Here is a 20,550-nt window from a genome sequence, read left to right as displayed (position 1 = left end):
ACAAATTGATGTGAACTGATGGCTGCCTCTTGTTCTTGTTAATACGTAATGGCATTTGTATGCTGTCTTTCCACAGTTCAAACCAGGCTCCAGGCGGCTTCCAACATGGAAAAAAATACATCAATGCGACGTAATAAAAGTAGTCATAAGCTATAACTGCAACATTTAAAAATACACAAGCAAACTGAGCAATTTCCACATAAATCACAAGAGCTAAAATAAAGATAACAAAAAACCAACAACAATAACAACTCCCCAAGCAACATTATTTTTCCTCCATGTATTTATTTGTTTGTTGCATTTATGGCCCATCTTTTTCTCCAATGATCTCAGAGGGACTTACATGGTTCTTCCCCCTCCTCATTCGATCCTCACAATAACCCTGTGAGGTAGGCAAGGCTGAGGGGCAGGGCCTGGCCTCCAAGGTCACACCCAGTGAGTTTCATGGCTGAGCAGAGATTTGAACCCTGGACTCCTTAGTCCTAGTCCAACGCTCTAAACCACTACACCATGCGCTCTCTCGCTCTCTTATTGGACTCTGGCTCCCAGAAGTCCCACTATGGCCAATGGTCAGGGAGGATGATGAAGGCGGCTGGGCTCCCTCAAGGCCGGGAGGGAGGCTAAGCCTTACCCGCCTTTCTCTTCCAGTGCCTGAGCTCTGGAGCAGGAGGCAGCTGTGTGTGAGGGTAGTCAAGGCCGCTCTGGGGGACGACAGCACCAGGGTGAGAAGGAGAAGGGATTTGAGACGGCCAGCAGCAGGCCCAGGGACTCAGTCCTCCAGGTTGCTGTTGAGTCATGTGCCGTGGGTGGGACAGGGCCCCCAAACACTTTGAAGTACCTTGTGGTGCACCTCTGCCCCTCTCGGGTGGCATGGGACATTGTCTTTCCCTGCCCGCTCTGGCTCTCAGGTCCGCCTGGCCACGCTCCGGGCCATTGGGAGGCTACTGCGCACCAGCTACCTGGAGAGAATCGAAGGCTGGCCTCTGAACTACATCTCCCTGCAGATGGCTGTGTCTGCCCACCAGCTGGTAAGAGCACCCAGGGGGTCTGCCCTGCCCTTAAGAGGCCTGGAGATTTCAGGTTAGTGGGGAGGGGGGTTGGGGGCCATCTCAGGAGCCTGTTCCTCTTTCAGACGCACCCCACACTGAGCCTCCCCTTGGGCGGCTTGGAGGAGAAAGCCATCGGAATTGCCAGCGCAGAGGTCCTCCACATCGCTGTGGCTTCAGGAAGGGGCACCAGCCAGGTCAGGGACCCCTTGAATTCGGGAATCGAACGATGGCAGGGGAGATGAGGTTTCTAGTTCGTTCTCTCTCATACGTTTTATTGCGTTCAAGATCATAATCACTGGGGGAAGTAAATTAAACCGTTCACATTCCACAGTGTGTGTGTGTTCCGAATCTATAGTTTTAATACAAGCCACTGGGGGTTTGCATAATACACTATTGTTGGTAATGAAAGTTATAAAAGGGAACCACACTATGCCAGAACAATCTTGTTTGGCCAAACCCGGACAGCCCTGCTGTGGTCAATTAGATATTACAAAAATGCCGTTCTTCCAGAGAAGAATGGCAGATCAAGTTGATGGATTATGCTGAAATGACTAAAATGACCAGAAGAATCAAAATCAGGAAGACCAAAATTTTAATATGGAATGGGGGAAATTTTATAACTTATCTTAAAGACCATTGTTAACGGTTAAAATCGTTAGTAGGATTGGGATATCACTTGTAGTTTAATGGTGAATTTTGGACACAATGGAGAGGTAAAAGATTTGGATTATCATAAAAGATGCAGGAGGAAATGATTAACAATAGGACCCACAAAGGGGAGGAGGTCCAAGAGATTCCTTGGAATCTTGTTTTTATCTTACATGTTGGATATGTGACTGTAAAATTTAATCTGAGAAACCAAATAAATAAATTTAATATAAAATTTTATATCTCATATATATATATATATATATATATATATATATATATATATATATATATATGCAGGTTTTGGTGTCCTCGGGTGTCTTCCCGTGTAAAAGTTGGGGTGTCTAGGCGACGTTTCGACGAGGTCTCACTCGTCATCTTCAGGCTGGTGCTTTCGGCTTCTTGTTACTGGAACAGAGCAGGATCTCAGTGTTTGAGTTCCTATAAATACTGTAGAGGGGGTGTGGTGTATAGCCTCCAATGTTCTGGGCAGAGAGGAAGTTCCCAGGCTAGTGTGCCTTTTCTTCTTTTGTTCCTTAATTACTTGAGAGATATCTTGAGTGATTTCTTGAGTGATATCCTGAGTACCACTTAGGTGGGTCATTAGGTGTGGATTAGTTGTTAAAGTCTTTGTGTCTTGACCTCTTGAACTTTGTGAAGAGTTTTCCTGAGAAGATGGCTGTACTGTACTTAGTTGTGCTCTGGCTTGGCTTCGTGTATAGGGGCGAGCTGTGGTTTTGTGGCTTGTGTCAGCCAGATCTGTGTAGGGATTGCAGGGGGGTGCAGCATCCGGAGGTGCCACCATGGATTGGCTACTGGATGGTGTCTGTAATTCATCTGTGGAGAGGGTCTGGGTTTGGGTCTGGTGTGGTTGATTGGTGTTGGCGTTCTGTGTGCCTCTGGATCTGGTGTCAGTTTTTGTGGGGAGGGCTAATTTCCAGATGTCTGGCAAGCGGGATGTGTCGTCACGCTTGTTCATGTTGTGAGGGTGTTTCTCTATCTCGATGGCTTCCATGATTATTCTCTTGTGGTGATGTTCCGTGTTAAAGAGCAATTTGGAATCTGCAAAATTAATTTCGTGTCCTGTTTCTTTCATGTGTTGGAAAAGAGAGGAAGTTTTTTCTTCTTTTTTGACGGCATTCTTGTGTTCTGCGATACGTGCATTTATTCGTCTGTTTGTTTGTCCAATGTACGTGGCTGGGCAGACTTTGCAGGGTATTTCATAGATCCCTTGGTTTTCCAACTGGATTTTATCCTTGGGGTTTCTGAGGATATTGGTTATTTTTTGGTTGGTGCAAAAGGCTGTTTTGATATTGTGTTTATGGAGGATTTTGCTAATTTTATCTGTAGTGCCCTTGATATAAGGAAGGAGGGCCATGCCATTGTTTTCTTCTGTGTCTTGGTTTTTGGGGGGTGTTTCCTTTTGGATTAGCTTCGTAATCCTGTTTTGCTGGTATCCATTGGCAATTAACACGTTTGAGAGATTCTGTAACTCAGTTGTCAAGTGGTCTTTGTCAGCCAGGCGTTTGGTTCTGGAGATGAGAGTCTTGGCTACGGAGTTTATTTGTGCAGGGTGGTGGTGTGATTGTGCATGTAAGTAGCGGTTGGTGTGTGTTTTTTTCCGGTAGATAGTGTGTCCTAGGGAGCCATCAGGTTTTTTGTAGATTAGGACGTCAAGGAAGGGAAGTTGGTTGTTGGCTTCTATTTCCATAGTGAATTGTATTTTGGGGTGTAAGTTGTTGAGATGTGTGAGGAAGCTATCCAGTTTTTCTTTCCCGTGTGGCCAAATTACAAAGGTGGGGGGTGTTTCCAAAAGGAAACACCCCCCAAAAACCAAGACACAGAAGAAAACAATGGCATGGCCCTCCTTCCTTATATCAAGGGCACTACAGATAAAATTAGCAAAATCCTCCATAAACACAATATCAAAACAGCCTTTTGCACCAACCAAAAAATAGCCAATATCCTCAGAAACCCCAAGGATAAAATCCAGTTGGAAAACCAAGGGATCTATGAAATACCCTGCAAAGTCTGCCCAGCCACGTACATTGGACAAACAAACAGACGAATAAATGCACGTATCGCAGAACACAAGAATGCCGTCAAAAAAGAAGAAAAAACTTCCTCTCTTTTCCAACACATGAAAGAAACAGGACACGAAATTAATTTTGCAGATTCCAAATTGCTCTTTAACACGGAACATCACCACAAGAGAATAATCATGGAAGCCATCGAGATAGAGAAACACCCTCACAACATGAACAAGCGTGACGACACATCCCGCTTGCCAGACATCTGGAAATTAGCCCTCCCCACAAAAACTGACACCAGATCCAGAGGCACACAGAACGCCAACACCAATCAACCACACCAGACCCAAACCCAGACCCTCTCCACAGATGAATTACAGACACCATCCAGTAGCCAATCCATGGTGGCACCTCCGGATGCTGCACCCCCCTGCAATCCCTACACAGATCTGGCTGACACAAGCCACAAAACCACAGCTCGCCCCTATACACGAAGCCAAGCCAGAGCACAACTAAGTACAGTACAGCCATCTTCTCAGGAAAACTCTTCACAAAGTTCAAGAGGTCAAGACACAAAGACTTTAACAACTAATCCACACCTAATGACCCACCTAAGTGGTACTCAGGATATCACTCAAGAAATCACTCAAGATATCTCTCAAGTAATTAAGGAACAAAAGAAGAAAAGGCACACTAGCCTGGGAACTTCCTCTCTGCCCAGAACATTGGAGGCTATACACCACACCCCCTCTACAGTATTTATAGGAACTCAAACACTGAGATCCTGCTCTGTTCCAGTAACAAGAAGCCGAAAGCACCAGCCTGAAGATGACGAGTGAGACCTCGTCGAAACGTCGCCTAGATACCCCAACTTTTACACGGGAAGACACCCGAGGACACCAAAACCTGCATTCCTGTACCCGTGAAAATCTACGAAAGCAAATATCTTACCTCTACGGGGAGGAAACCTTCCAGCTGACAAGAACCTACGAGAAACTAGAAGTCCGAAGAGCCACCATCTTATGTGATCTCTTGTTCCTACGCAACTGCCGAGACAACAACTTAATTCCCACATGCTTCCAACTTAAATTCCATTCTAAAACCCCAGCCACCGAAAGGATCCTGAAACGAACTGAACTATCCCTAATCAGAAACGAACTACACAAGAAAAGATACCTACTAGACCAAACCAACAAAGATCTACTCACTCTTCACCTCAAACTCTGTAACAAAATCCACCCTGCACTCTGGGACAAATGCAAACAACTAGCCGTCTGGAGAGCTGAAACGGAGACCTCACATAAGACAGACACACACACCAACAAACTCCACAAACTAGAGAAACGCCAGAAGCCCAGCCACCCTCCACAGCAACCCATGAAACAAACAGTACATAACATATCAGACAGGATCCTCACCACAACTGAAACCAAAGTACTCTCCAAAGGTTTCAACTTTGCAGTCGCCCCGAGACGCATCCCCACGGAAAACATCATATGCGGAGTCGAAGCTAGCCTAACCAAAATCAACCCAGATGAAGCCAATAAAATCAGACTTGAAGTCACCAACATCCTCTGCTCCAGCAAACCACCCAGAAGCAATTTACACAAAGAAGAACAGAAAGCACTCACCAACCTGAGGAAAGACAACAACATAATCATTCTCCCAGCAGACAAAGGTAATGCCACAGTGGTGATGAACACATCGGACTACCAAGCAAAACTATCAAATCTACTCCAAGATCCTGCCTACAAACCTATAAAAACAGATCCCACCACCTACCTGGAAAAAACCACCAAATCCAAAATAAAAGCCTCTCCTATCAGTGAAGAAATCCAGCTAAGAATCATCCCCAGAGAAAAATCATCCAGATGCCCCAAACTCTACGGCCTCCCCAAGATACACAAAGAAGGAACACCACTCAGACCAATAGTCAGCTCCATAGGCTCACCTCCACAAAATCTCGCTAAATTTCTCGCCAAGCAACTTCAGCCCTATGCAGAATCCATCTCTTCACACGTACCAAACTCCTTCCAGTTCATAGAAACAATAAAGAAGCAAAACCTACATCCTAATGACCTACTTGTGAGCTTCGATGTTGTATCTCTCTTCACACAAGTGCCCATTAATGAAGCCTTGACAGCTATTCAAAACAAATACAATCCCCCCGAATACATCTTGGACCTGACCAACCACTGCCTAACCAACACGTACTTCATCCACAATGGACAAAGATACAAACAGATAGAAGGAGCACCTATGGGATCACCCCTCTCACCGGTCATCGCAAACCTGTACATGGAACACTTTGAAACCAATGCTTTAGACAAGTCAGAACACAAACCCAAACTTTGGCTCAGATATGTTGACGACACCTTTGTAATTTGGCCACACGGGAAAGAAAAACTGGATAGCTTCCTCACACATCTCAACAACTTACACCCCAAAATACAATTCACTATGGAAATAGAAGCCAACAACCAACTTCCCTTCCTTGACGTCCTAATCTACAAAAAACCTGATGGCTCCCTAGGACACACTATCTACCGGAAAAAAAACACACACCAACCGCTACTTACATGCACAATCACACCACCACCCTGCACAAATAAACTCCGTAGCCAAGACTCTCATCTCCAGAACCAAACGCCTGGCTGACAAAGACCACTTGACAACTGAGTTACAGAATCTCTCAAACGTGTTAATTGCCAATGGATACCAGCAAAACAGGATTACGAAGCTAATCCAAAAGGAAACACCCCCCAAAAACCAAGACACAGAAGAAAACAATGGCATGGCCCTCCTTCCTTATATCAAGGGCACTACAGATAAAATTAGCAAAATCCTCCATAAACACAATATCAAAACAGCCTTTTGCACCAACCAAAAAATAGCCAATATCCTCAGAAACCCCAAGGATAAAATCCAGTTGGAAAACCAAGGGATCTATGAAATACCCTGCAAGGTCTGCCCAGCCACGTACATTGGACAAACAAACAGACGAATAAATGCACGTATCGCAGAACACAAGAATGCCGTCAAAAAAGAAGAAAAAACTTCCTCTCTTTTCCAACACATGAAAGAAACAGGACACGAAATTAATTTTGCAGATTCCAAATTGCTCTTTAACACGGAACATCACCACAAGAGAATAATCATGGAAGCCATCGAGATAGAGAAACACCCTCACAACATGAACAAGCGTGACGACACATCCCGCTTGCCAGACATCTGGAAATTAGCCCTCCCCACAAAAACTGACACCAGATCCAGAGGCACACAGAACGCCAACACCAATCAACCACACCAGACCCAAACCCAGACCCTCTCCACAGATGAATTACAGACACCATCCAGTAGCCAATCCATGGTGGCACCTCCGGATGCTGCACCCCCCTGCAATCCCTACACAGATCTGGCTGACACAAGCCACAAAACCACAGCTCGCCCCTATACACGAAGCCAAGCCAGAGCACAACTAAGTACAGTACAGCCATCTTCTCAGGAAAACTCTTCACAAAGTTCAAGAGGTCAAGACACAAAGACTTTAACAACTAATCCACACCTAATGACCCACCTAAGTGGTACTCAGGATATCACTCAAGAAATCACTCAAGATATCTCTCAAGTAATTAAGGAACAAAAGAAGAAAAGGCACACTAGCCTGGGAACTTCCTCTCTGCCCAGAACATTGGAGGCTATACACCACACCCCCTCTACAGTATTTATAGGAACTCAAACACTGAGATCCTGCTCTGTTCCAGTAACAAGAAGCCGAAAGCACCAGCCTGAAGATGACGAGTGAGACCTCGTCGAAACGTCGCCTAGACACCCCAACTTTTACACGGGAAGACACCCGAGGACACCAAAACCTGCATTCCTGTACCCGTGAAAATCTACGAAAGCAAATATATATATATATATATATATAAATAAAATATTCCAAAAATGAAATTTCCCGTACCTTCTCTAACCATCTGGTTAAAGTCCAACATCTGGAAGGTACCACATTGGCTACCCCTGGCCAAGAGATCTGATCCAGAACCTTTTGTCCACTTAGCCTTGCAACATGTGGAGCAAAAGGGTGCCTCTGAGCATGTACTGACTGAGGAACTTGCCCCTTACATGTGCAGGGCAGGGAAGTGATGTGGAGGTGTGGAGGTGAAGGACTGGGGTTTTAAGGAGAAATGGGCTCTGTAGGGCCAGGGAAGCAACTGGCTCCAAACGCTGAACCCTCCCTCCTCTTCCTGGCAGGAATTGTGGACCAAGTTGCTGAGCTACCTCATGCAGCCCCCCTACATGGCTTTAGTCACCCCCCTCTGCCACGCCTTGAGACTGCTGGCAGAGCAGCGACTACGTCGGGTGGGCCACCAGCAGAATGGCCTGGGGACAGGTGGGTGCCACCATGCCCGATGCTCACCCCTCCAAGGCAGGCAGCACAGGAGTGGTGGAGCAGAATATGCATTGGGAGGCTAAGTTTGGTCAGAATCAAGTATACAATTCCAGAGTTATCACTAAATACAAAACCTCTGGTAAACAAGCCGCCATAGCTGCTAGAGGACCTTGAAAATTTGTGTCCCAGGCTTTTTAGACTCGTCTGCCCATGTACCACCTGAAACCAACGGGGCACAATTGTTGCCAGATGTGGAATATTTTGGTATTATTTGGCATTATTTTCAGCGCTCCTACCCCACTACAGGCAGCCCCCAAATGCCTCTCCAATCCCATTGATTTAGGGATGCAGACGAAGTTGTCTCAGGGTCCTCTGCCAGTCTGCAGGAGGTTTTGGGGTAGACAGGATGGGAAGGGCCACAGCTCAGTGCAGAGAAGCTGCTTGGCAGGCAGAAGGCCCCAGCTTCAGTCCCAAGTGTCCCCCAGCTGAGCTGGGTAAGGCTCATGCCTGAAACCCCACAGAGCCACTGCCAGATGGGCCAACTCTCTAACTCCCTAAGGGCAGCTTCTTACTATGTTCCTATTTACATCACCTCCCCCTTGTTCTCTTCCTCTCTCCACTTTCCAGAGGGTTTACCAACTCCACAGGAATTGATGGCGCGGCTCCTGGTAAGTGATGTGGGTAACTGGGGAGGGGTTCAGGCTTCTAGCGGTTTCTGAAAGGGGGCTGCCTCATTGCTAGACTCTTGGAGGAAACTGGACCGGAACCCACATATGCTTCCTAAGAAACAAGGTTGGGGGAGGCCCAGCTCAGTGGCAGAGCACCTGCCCTGCATGCAGAAGGGCCCCATTGAAATCCCCACTGGCATCTCCAGGTAGGGCTGTGAGAGACGCCCTTTCCCTACCTAAAACCCTTCAGAGACATTGCTGTGAGTTGGTGTGTAGTGTTGTAAACAAAATCTGCCCTTTTTCCCTTCTGGGGTATCCAAGAGCCCGTATCCTTACGTGGGTTCCCTATTGGTAGGAGAAAATAACAGAAGCCAACCAGAGAATATTGAGAAGCAAAGCAGCTAGTAAGTCTGATCTTTATTAAAGCTGTTGCAACAGGGTGCTCCCCTCACACGCAGGAGGACAGAGGACCCAGAACAAAGGTGTGCCTGCCCTTATATAGACATTTTAAATTGCCCGTCCTGAAGTCCAAGACCGCCCCCAGAAACATCATACATACATCACAGAAGAGGCATTCTACAACAGAAATCTGAGTGTGTTGTTTACCTCCTGTCTGGCAGGTTACCTGTTAATGGTCACTTGATTAGATTACCTGGGAAGCCTGGCCAGTCTTTTGTAATGATAAATACTTAGTTCCTGAGCCAGCTCACAACAGGCTCACCCTATTCATACACAGACATACCCTTAAGACAGGATTTGTGAATGAAAAGACAATGGGGAGAGGCTTTTCCATTTTCCTTCGACCTTGCAGAGAAATATTTTAAGTCAATTTGGGAGGGACAAAATGGTTTCAGGACTTTTTCTGTGGGGTTTCAGACATGTGCCACTGTATTCTGCTCTGGTCAGACCTCACCTGGAGTACTGTGTCCAGTTCTGGGCACCACAGTTCAAGAAGGACACTGACAAACTGGAATGTGTCCAGAGGAGGGCAACCAAAACGGTCAAAGGCCTGGAAACGATGCCTTATGAGGAATGGCTAAGGGAGCTGGGCATGTTTAGCCTGGAGAAGAGGAGGTTAAGGGGTGATATGATAGCCATGTTCAAATATATAAAAGGATGTCACATAGAGGAGGGAGAAAGGTTGTTTTCTGCTGCTCCAGAGAAGCGGACATGGAGCAATGGATCCAAACTACAAGAAAGAAGATTCCACCTAAACATTAGGAAGAACTTCCTGACAGTAAGAGCTGTTTGACAGTGGAATTTGCTGCCAACGAGTGTGGTGGAGTCTCCTTCTTTGGAGGTCTTCAAGCAGAGGCTTGACAACCATATGTCAGGAGTGCTCTGATGGTGTTTCCTGCTTGGCAGGGGGTTGGACTCGATGGCCCTTGTGGTCTCTTCCAACTCTATGATTCTATGATTCTATGTGGTTTATATATGCAGTTATGAACATTTATCATGTTATGTGATACCATTTATCTGTGTTGGGTGTGGATTTAGGCTGGTGAGGATGGGACCCTAGCGGCCTCTAGACTCCAGAAGTGGAAGCAGCCTGACCTGGGTGAATCCCCTTCCTGACCTGGAGACCCTTGCTCTCCTCCTCTGCAGGCCCTCGCTGTCTCCCCCTTGGAAGGGACCGGCCGAGGATCTGCCGTGCTGCTCCTGATGAACGCCCTACGCCCAGAAGCCTACAGGGATGTGGGGGAGCACTGGTGGGTGGAGATACCTGCCCTGGTCCGCTACCTGGAAGGTGAGATGAGAGGAAAACCCAACCCTCCCCTGCCCTGCCGAGCTCAGCTGACACACCTGTGTGTGCAGAGGGTCGATTTTTGCCAAGAGTTGCTGGCGGACGACCTCTCCTCTAGGATGGTGTCCGACGAAGCCAGCACCTCCACATCTGCCACCAGGCCTGAGCCTGGAATCTCCTGGCCCTAAAAAAAGAAGAAGACAAAACAAAAAAGCCTCTGTGGCGGGGGAAATATATAAATTATTTCTTTGCTTATATATATATTTATTTATTGCATTTATGGGTTGCATTTATTGGTTTATATATTTTTTATTTTATCTGCAGACGCAATAAACATAAAAACAAACAAAACATCAAGCTAAAAATAACAATCAGAACAGTCACAAGAACAAGAGGAATAAAAACACAAGATAGGAGAACCAGAAAACAATAATAGAAAGCTTTAAAAAAGGCATGAGTAGCATTTGGCCACCTTCACATATATTTGGCATGTTTTGAATAAATATGAGCCTTGTATTCCACTATGGAATGCATTTTATGCAATTTGTTGCATTTATATCCCACTTTTTTCTCCAAGGAGCTCAAGGTGGCACAGGTGGGTTCTGCTCCACTCCTTATGTGGAGTTAGGCGTGTGAGTTAGCTTAAGGCAAGGCCCCCGGTGAGCTTCATGGCCGAGTAAGGATTTGAATCCTGGTCTATCCCAGATCCTAATCCAACACTCTAAACACGACACCATGCCGGCTCTCCCCCCAGAACAGTGCTGGGGAGGCCCCACCCACCCACCACCTAGATCTGCTCAATTGCAGATGAATCCTTAGAGGTTTAATCTGGCAATAAGCAGCATCAAAATTCACGCGCAATAATAACAACAGTAATTAATTCACTTGGCCAGGGAAATACTGTTAGTGAGTCAGAGTAACCCTGTAGCAGGAGTGCTACAGAGTTCTTCCCCCCTCTGTGCCTAGATTGGCACAGTAGATGCAGATCTGTGGCATGGTCCTATCGCAAGAGAGGTTCAGGTGCCAGCCTCAACCCCAGTCTGGCACTGGTTTCTATATGTTACTGGGTGGCACCTTATTTTTATGATTGCGGGTTATCTATGGGTGTGACTCTGGCCCATCTCCAGCCTATGCCAGAATCACCCAGCCCTCCTTGGCTTCCCCAAAAGGAGCACTGACTCCACTCCTCAGTGGCACCCCCCTGCCTCAAGCCCTGGAGAGCTGCCGCCAGCCTGGACAGGCAGCACTGAGCTGGCTGGTCTGATTCTGTCTAATGCTGCTCCTCTCCCAAAGGCCACAGCAAGTACACGCTGGAGCCCGCAGCCTGGGAAGCCAAACTCTTGGAGGTAACGCCAGTGGGGCGAGCAAGCAAACTGTTCCTGTGGCACTGCTGATCCTCCTCGGTGACCCCTGTTTCCACTGGTGCCTCCTCAGTTCCTGCAGAAGTCCTTACGGAGGAGCGAAGCGGGAGGCTGGAACCTGGTGCTGGGGAAGGAACTCGCCAAGCAGCTGAACACCTACCACAACTCCTCTGCGGAGAAAGTCAGTGCTTTCCCCCTGCCCCCTCCCCCCACAAATATTGGGTATCTCCCCATCCAGCTGTGCACAATGAATGCCCAGCCCGTCACCTTCCTATGAACAGCTGGACTGGAGCATTCGCCAAAGGGGCGGGGGAGGAATTTGATCTGGTTCACCTGCAAAGCCAAAGCACTTTGTGAAGCAATTCACAAATTGAAACGCATGCACGTCCTTCGAAATTTGCGCTTCACTGAATTTTGCAGTGCCGTTCTACACCCATGTGTCCAGAAATTCATAGCTATTGACAGCCCTCTGTGCATTTCTCCAGTCTAACCTAGTAAAGGTAAAGGTAAAGGGACCCCTGACCATTAGGTTCAGTCGTGACCGACTCTAGGGTTGCGGCAGTCATCTCGCTTTATTGGCCAAGGGAACCAGTGTACAGCTTCCGAGTCATGTGGCCAGCATGACTAAGCCGCTTCTGGCGAACCAGAGCAGCGAATGGAAACGCTTTTTACCTTCCCACAGGAGCGGTACCTATTTATCTACTTGCACTTTGATGTGCTTTCGAACTGCTAGGTTGGCAGGAGCAGGGACCAAGCAACGGGAGGTCACCCTGTTGCGGGGATTCGAAACGCTGACCTTCTGATCAGCAAGTCCTAGGCTCTGTGGTTTAACCCACAGCGCCACCCGTGTCTAACCTAGTCTAACCTAGATGGCTTTAAAAGAAGATTAGGCATATGCTTGAAGGAGGCGTCTATTGGTGCTTCTTAGCTTTGATAGCTATGCTCTGCATCCACGGTCGGAGGCAGCGATGCTTCTGAATGCCAGTAGAGGAGAGGGTTGCTGTTGCACTCAGGTCCTGCTTGCAAGTTTCCCACTGGTGTGTCTGGGTGACCACGTTGTGAAGAGGATGCTAGTCTAAGATGGGCCCCCTTTGGCCCAGCTTCAGGTCCTTCTAATATACTGGAGGTAAATTGCGCCTAAGATCTTGGCTGCGGTGGGTGAGACACCTTGGTTGTGGATGTGTGTGTCTGCTATGTCATTGGTCGGCTGGGGTCTGCTCTGCTCAGCTTGCCGCCACCCTCCCTCTCCCCTCTAGGGCTTCCTCTGCAAGGCCTTGGGGATGGCGCTGTCTGCCTCAGGGGATGTGAATGGGGTGGCGCAGACACTTCTGGACCTCCTGCTGCACACAGATTACACAGAGGAAGCCCAGCGAAAGGCAAGCTTTGCTTTGAATAAACATTCACAAACCTTTTATTAATAATAATCAGATAAGTAGTTTGAGGATTTATACAACTGTGTAACATGCAGAAAACAGCATTTTTAGAGAAATCAAAGACTGGGATGAGGGTGAGGGTGGGTGGGTTCTGTGGGAGGAGGAAGGGGGAGGGAGGAAAAATGGGGGGGAATAAGGATGATGTTTCTGGATAATACGTTTTGTTTTAATTTTGAATAAAGTTATTTTAAAAAAAAGAAAAAAAAGAAAGGCAAGCTCTGCTACTTGGGGGCGGGGGGGGGGGGCGTATGCCCTGCATTAACCTGCTTCCCTCCCCCACCCCCACCAAATGTACCCATGCAAGGTATCATCACCAAATTTGGCACAACAGTTCCAGAGATCAAGCTGTGATTCCTGCCTTCCAGGGGATTGGACTTGACGATCCTCGGGGTGTCAGGAGCTCAGCCTACACTCAAGTAGGACCCTGGCAGAGACACATGCCCGACTGGCATGTTCCCTCCCTCCTGGTCAATCGTTTGGGAGCTTCAAAAGCTTTCTTCAGCCTGAACATCACAGCGACCGATGCCAACAGACACTGACACACTTAGGGAACCGCAGAGTCTTCCCAGCTTGCGTAACAGACCTCAGCAACTCAGCATTTAGGCTAATCTACTTTATTTACATATAAACACACACGGAGCACTGCAACATGGCTCCCTCTCTCTCTAGCATCAGACAGCAAAGTGAAAAAGGACAAAGGACAATAGTCCTGTTCAGTTTCTGTTAATTGATTCTCGTGAAAACTTGCAGATTCTGGCTTCACACAATTAACTCAAGGCAGTGTCAATTTACTCTTGGCAGAAAGCCAAGGTCTGTTTGACCTAGAAACTACTCACTCCGATTGGTTAACGACCAGCACTCAACTCTGTTATCTAGGAATGCTAGTACGTTTGGGGTGTGGTGTGTTAGGAGTAGGAGTGCTGTGTAAGGTTGAGAGAGAGAGAGTGAAAGGATTTATTTTACTTTGTTTTGTATGCAGAAACTCTGCTGGTTTCTTTTTCCTTTTAATAAATCCTGTAAATAGTTATTCTGAGTCTAGCTGACTAGTCATTTCCACCTCAACTAGCTTCTTCGCTGTGCAGGAAAACTCTGCTACGTTTGGGCTAAAGCCATTAGAGCTATGCCTGACACTTCAAAGTTACAAGAAGTCCCACTTCACGGAACACAGTAACACAAACATCCTGTCTCCGTCACTTCCCCTTTCTGTGAAGTCAAAACATACACCGTCATGTGATAAACAAAAATCCCATGACTGCAATCATGGAGCAGGAATTCTAACATGGGGAACCCTTCCAACTCTACAATTCTATGGTTCCGGGAACTTGGTGGGAAGTGAACTCTCCTTCACTTGAGGTTGGATGACTGTGGGTCATGGATTCTTCCTGAAATGCAGGAATCGCAACTAAATAAAATAGGTGAGCATCTGAGCTCTGCTGAAAAGCCTTCAATGAAGGATAGCCCACCACCTTTTGAGGGAGTCCGTTCCATAGTTGAACAGCTCTTACCCTTAGAAAGTTCTTCCTGATGTTTAGTCAGAATCTCCCTCCTTGTCATTTGAATCCATTGTTTCAGGTCCTCCCCTCTGGAGCAGCAGAAAACAAGCTGGCTCCATCTTCCATGGGACAGCCCTTCAGGTATTTTGAGACTGGCTCTCATATTACCTGTCAGCCTTCTGTTCTCCACGCTAAACATACCCCGAGATCATGGAGCAGGTTTTTGTTTGTATTCTGAGACAATTGACTGCTACTCTGGATCAAGACGGTGGACTAAACCTTTTAAATTTCACTGATTTTAACCAAATTTGATAGGAATGTATATTCTGCTTTACCTGACAACCTGAACATGAAAATGCGTAGTTTGTTTGTTTTTTCACCAAGGGACTAAAAAATTAAGTCATCCCTCTGTGTATCTTTTTGGTTTCTTCGTATTCCTGAGAAATGCTGGGTGCTTTCCGCTAGTGCATAATGTTAGGGGACATTTCTAAAAATGTGAATCTTATGCAAAATTGTACATTAGGAGAACTGGGTGATGCATCTTCATGAGGACTTAAAAACAATCTCAAAGTTATGCAGAAATATGGAGAATGGAACCTTAAGATTGGAAAAATGAGCAACTGAGAAATACAAAAATTGACTGATTCTCCCATCCCTATTTAAGGCTAAGTAGGGGCTGCACCCCTGCTTGCTCCTCTTGCCAAACCCCCTACTTCCCTTAGGCCTCACCAACCCGTCTTACAGCTCACCTACCAACTAGCATCATCAGTGTGAGGTGGGCAGCAGCAGCAGAGCAGAATAGTTGCTGGGGAGCTGCCCTAGCCTGTCCTGACTGGTCCTCTGTTTGAGCTGCCAGCCTGTCCTCTCACTTGTCTGCCTGGGGCATGTGCCTGATAACACACTAGGGATGCCTGGCCACTTGCCTGCGGGCCTCCATCTCCACTTTCCTCCTCCTTGCTCTCTGACCATTATCACAATGGCCCAGCTTGTCGTCATGCTGTAGTTTGTAGTGCCACCTGTTGGCCAGCACAAGAACTGCAGCACAATGGCGCTCTTTCATTGTTATTATATTTAAGAGATAAACTTGAAGTGTAGATAGACCCGGAGGAAGAAGATGGAAAAGCGGGCGGACTGGATCCTGTGGGAGGGAGTCCGGATTTTTCTGGAAGGTGGTTACAACCTAGGATTATTCCTTCTCACCCACAGGGGGTTTGCTGGTGTGTGGTCTATTGCGCTGAGGGACAGCTGACGGCTGTGCTCCAGACCCTGAGTCGCTTTGAGGAGGTGATATCCGAGGGGGAGGATTCAGCTTACCATCACTTTGGCCAGGTTCAGACTTCCCTGCTTCCCCCCTTTTCTTTCTTCCCTCTCTCCCCCAGCGGCTGTGGAGTTGGGGAGGCATGAGAGCAGAATTTACCATTTCCAGGGCCATAGCTCAGTTGCAGAGCGAGTGACTGAGACTCTCATCAGAAGAATCTTCTGCTCGCGCTTATGGAGGCAAATGGGAGCCCTGGGAGACATGACTGCTTTGCCACAAATGCGAATCTTCTTAACCATAGAGCTTGCCGGAGCCAGGGAGAAGCAGTGTGAAGAGTGCCCTCCTCCTGCTTTATGGCAGCATGGCGGTCCGTGCCCCCCAGGAACAGCTTCTGCCTCTGCTGGCGAGCGAGATTGTGCCGCGGATCCTGCGCCATTACACATCTAGCGGCCCAGAGTTGACTTACTTTGCGGTGAGTCTTCTCCACCACAAATGGAGGGGAGCAGGGATAAGGATTGGGGCCAGAGTATGGGCAGGAGGGGTAGAGAGGTAGCTGGGAGGGAGCTAACTAGAAAGAGGGCAGGGGCCACTGCAGAGGGGGTGCCTGTAGGAGCCTCGCATAGCTTGTGGCTCACATGTGGGTCAGCGGGTTGAAATCCCACCCAGCCACTCAACAGGGTGACCTTGGGCAAAGTACTTTTTCTCTGTGCTTAATCTATCTCGCAGGGTTGTTGTGGAAGCAAAAGCGGGTGGCTACCACTTTTGAGGCTGCAGTCATGGAGGTAGTCTAGATGCAACATGTCGGCCTCCGCCAACCTGGTGCCCACTGGGTGCAGTAGGGGCAGGGTGAGAATTGTGTTCCCAAACACCTGAAGGGTGCAACGTTGGAGAAGGTGGCAGTGGGTGCTAATAAATGAAAAAGGAGGAGATGGGAAGCAGGTGCTCACTGGATCTCTCAACCTCCTGTCATTGGCCAGGAATTGTCAGTGGAGGGACAGAGGGATATAGCCCAAGAGGAAGAAGACAGAATGGGGGCCATTCTGACAGCTGTCCTTTCTGTCTTGCAGGAACTGGGCTGCCCCACTGGGCGAAAAAAGGTACCTACTTGATACGCACAGGTTGTGGGGCCGGCTGGGAGTTGTTAAGCTGGCTTTCCTTTTTCAGGGAAAGGACTATCGTAGCTCAGAGTCAGAGCACCTGCTCTGCATGCAAAAGGTTCCAGGTTCAGTCCCTGTCAGCAACTCCAGGCAGGTCCGAGATTCTCCTCTGCCTGAAACCCTGGAGAGCTGCTGCCAGTCAGTGCACAGACCTTGATGGTTGTCAGGAGTAGGTCAGCAATAACTCGCATGGTGTCCATGAAGTTAACACTTTATTCAAAGCAACAAGACAGCTCAGGCCTATTAAGCACATCACCTTTTCCTGGTAGTGCTTGCCCCAAGGAGGCAGTTGTGAGGCCTGAAGGTCCCTGCCTTCCCACAGTTGCCTAAGTTCTTTCCAAGCAATCTGAGGCTTTGTCGTCTTGCCTGTATTTCCTCCGCCCTCTTCATACCTCTTCTGGTTCTGGGAGACCAGCGGGGAGGGGAGCTGGTCACAGCAGGAGGGGGAGAGTCCCTGGCTTCTTCAGCAGCCTGCCTCATCTCTGCCTCTTGGTCCCCACCTCTGCTTCTGCCTCTGAGTCTAGACTGCTCTCTGCCACAGCCTCTTCCTGCTCACTAATCCCTGTTATCTCCTCTGCTGCTGACACCTCCTCCTCCTAGTCTGCTCCCTTTGACCACTCATTGCTGTCTCATCACCAATCCCCTGGCTCTGAGCCTTCCTCCCCTGGGGGTTCCCCAGCCGGCGCCTCCCACCACTTCTCCTCCACATCCAACCAGTCCACCACAATGGTTCTGACTGGGTATAAGTCAGCTTCCCATATACTACAGCTCAGTCATAAAGAATCTGCAGGAGGTCCCAGGTTCAATCCCCAACGGCGTCTACTGGCAGGGCTGTCACCTGTCTAAAACCCCAGATAGTCGCTGCCAATCAGGGTTAAGCAATACTGAGCCAGATAGGCTCCAATATCCCACATTCCTTTTCTGAGATGGGAGCGGTGGAGTTAGAAGCCAGGAGAGAAAGCATAAATCCAGTATATGTTCCTTTTGATCGCTGTTCTGGGAGTACATGATGACAAGGGTGTGATGGACGGAATGAAACACTCCACGGGACAAAGGAGTCTTTATTAGCAAGGCTATGAGACTCTGCCCTCCATTCAGAGCTTCCCCATAACCTCATCAAGGAAAGGTAGGTAGGTAGGTAGGTAGGTAGGTAGGTAGGTAGGTAGGTAGGTATGTATGTATGTATGTCTTTTTCCTTGTGGAGCCAGCCTCCTTCCTTCTCTTTCCTGTCCCTCCCCAGGGAGCCACAGATGCTGAGCTGGCCCTGAGCTTCTCCCAGTGTGTGTCTGAGATCAGCCTTTCGATCCTGAGCAAAGGCAATGCCCCGACCTTCTGCCTGCCCCAAAAACGCCTCCTGCTTGACCACCTCGTAGTGAGTTCCTTTTGTCTGTGCTTAGGCGAAGCCATTGGAAAGGGTTAATAAAGTGTGTTTTTTAAAAAATTCTGGTTGGGTGGTCAGTAGCTCATGCCCTGAAGAGCTGCTGGTGGGAAGAATCATAGAATTGTGGAGTTGGAAGGGACCCCAAGGGTCATCCAGTCCAACCCCCGGCAATGCAGGAATCTCAGCTAAAGCATCCATGACAGATGGCCGTGAATGACGTCAAATTTTCACTTGCCCTGGTCACCCATCAGGTCTGCCCTGGAAGGTGAGTGACAGCCTAAGGTGTGCTGCCCTTTGGGGAGGATCCTTTAGAAGGATTCAAGCCAAGGTCTTGACTTTCTTCCTGACCAAGGGTTCATTGCCCATGCCATACACTTCCCTTGCACGGCATTTGTTCCAGGACATTATCAAAGCAGAGCCCCTCAACGCCCTTGTATCCCCCGTCCGCCAGCAAGTGATGGTTGCCCTCCGGCACTTGAGGTGAGTACCCCATTTCCAGCACCCCTTCTTTTTATGGGGTGTCCATCCATCTGAGCCACTTTCAAGCTCTGATTTCAAAGCCCAAGTTTAGTTCTGGAACCCCAAGCGCCTCTGAACATACACAGAGTGCCATATTACTGCAGACAGCCCTTGTTCATCTTAAAAGAATATTTTGTTTTTCCAGGACAGGGTGTGACCCAGCCTCTTTCCACTGTTTAGTTTCTCTGCCTTTAATGGTCTGCCCGCCTCTGGGATGGGTTGTTCACAAATGCAGCCCCCCACTGGCTGCTGCAGGCATCAGCTGGCAAACTTTTTGTGTGGGAATCTACCCTTGGGTCACCCAGATATGGAGCCCTCAGCCACCTTGGCTCCGGAATGCATAGAATTCTCGAGTTGGAAGGAAACCCCAAAGGTCATCTAGTCCAACCCACTGCAATACAGACTCAGGGATGCTCAAGAAAGGGAAGTAGCAAATACCTCGGTGGTGAACCCTGACAACCTTCCACCTCTCCCTTCAGCCACGTGCCAGAGCAGCTGAGCCGGGAGGAGAACCAGGCACTGGCAGAGGCAGCCCTGAGCAGCGTCTTCACTCTTCCTCCTTTGGGGCTGGCAGAGGATGCAGGCCAGGTGTGTATGTGTGTTGGGATGGGGCTGGTTGTTTGGGAGCGGTTTTTTTAAAAAAAGATATTTATTGAAGTTTCAAATAAAGGTTACAGACATGAAGAGAATAAACAAAAAAAAGAAAAAGAAAAAATTACAAAAACACAGAGAAAAACAAAAACAATTAGAAATAGATCCATCTTTCCATGTTTATCCTTCATTCCCTTATTTCCCTGACCTCCTCACACCTCCCTTTTTTGTAATCCAATTCAGTTGGTTAATTCAGCAAATCCTTTCCCTCTTTGTTTTTATCTTAATCCTTCATCTTAATATATTATAACTTTACTTTCTCACCTGTTTGCAAATGTTCCTCATAAATCTTTTTGAGGATTTAGTACCCTCAAGTGGTATTTCAATTTTGTTAAATAAAAAAAACCAACAGCATTCTGCTCCTTCTGCACCACTAGGCACCGCTGCCTTCCAGTGCTCAAGCACTGCATACGGGTGCCCTGATATCCCTGTCGGAACTGGTGGAGACTCTGCTGGAAGAAGAGGTGGTGAGGGTGGAGCAAAGGGAGAGTGCCAATTTGCAGTGGTTCCAACAGGCCTTCCAGGTGAGCAGGGCGGGAGGTAGCCTCTGCATCAAGTTTCTAGCCCTCACTGCTAAATCTGTCTTCTCCCTGCTGCTCTCCTTTTCCTCTCCTCCCACATTTTGCTTCCAAGCCAGAGGGAGGGCAAAGTAGATGTCACAGGAGTATACAGGTTCAAAGTTGGAGATAATTCTTTATTAGCAAAAACATGATCTCCCCAGACTTGGTGGAGTGTTATGCATAAAGAGCAGAGCAGTTCATTCCC

The 20,550-nt window shown here is 47.9% G+C and overlaps 1 protein-coding gene across 4 annotated transcripts in view; it reads left to right on the top strand.

Moving 5' to 3' along the window:
• LOC309331530 (maestro heat-like repeat-containing protein family member 2A) overlaps positions 1 to 20,550 on the top strand; it is a 48,313-nt gene that overhangs the window by 11,570 nt on the left and 16,193 nt on the right. For 3 of the 4 annotated variants that reach the window (XM_081843765.1, XM_081843767.1, XM_081843764.1), the window contains exons 12-27: positions 649 to 722; positions 909 to 1,028; positions 1,133 to 1,243; positions 7,982 to 8,120; positions 8,748 to 8,788; positions 10,394 to 10,535; positions 11,826 to 11,878; positions 11,967 to 12,074; positions 13,150 to 13,269; positions 16,026 to 16,148; positions 16,379 to 16,549; positions 17,145 to 17,174; positions 18,475 to 18,606; positions 19,016 to 19,095; positions 19,614 to 19,722; positions 20,163 to 20,309. In XM_081843765.1, the coding sequence (XP_081699891.1) occupies positions 649 to 722; positions 909 to 1,028; positions 1,133 to 1,243; positions 7,982 to 8,120; positions 8,748 to 8,788; positions 10,394 to 10,535; positions 11,826 to 11,878; positions 11,967 to 12,074; positions 13,150 to 13,269; positions 16,026 to 16,148; positions 16,379 to 16,549; positions 17,145 to 17,174; positions 18,475 to 18,606; positions 19,016 to 19,095; positions 19,614 to 19,722; positions 20,163 to 20,309 (1,700 nt within the window). The remainder of the gene's footprint in view (positions 1 to 648; positions 723 to 908; positions 1,029 to 1,132; positions 1,244 to 7,981; positions 8,121 to 8,747; positions 8,789 to 10,393; positions 10,536 to 11,825; positions 11,879 to 11,966; positions 12,075 to 13,149; positions 13,270 to 16,025; positions 16,149 to 16,378; positions 16,550 to 17,144; positions 17,175 to 18,474; positions 18,607 to 19,015; positions 19,096 to 19,613; positions 19,723 to 20,162; positions 20,310 to 20,550) is intronic. The other variant, XM_081843766.1, reaches the window with a different exon arrangement.

This window comes from Podarcis erhardii (genome assembly GCF_964252035.2).
Source record: "Podarcis erhardii genome assembly, chromosome: 16".
Lineage (NCBI taxonomy): Eukaryota > Metazoa > Chordata > Lepidosauria > Squamata > Lacertidae > Podarcis > Podarcis erhardii.
The sequence above is the reverse complement of the archived record's forward strand: the minus strand, read 5'-3'. Positions and strand labels throughout refer to the sequence as shown.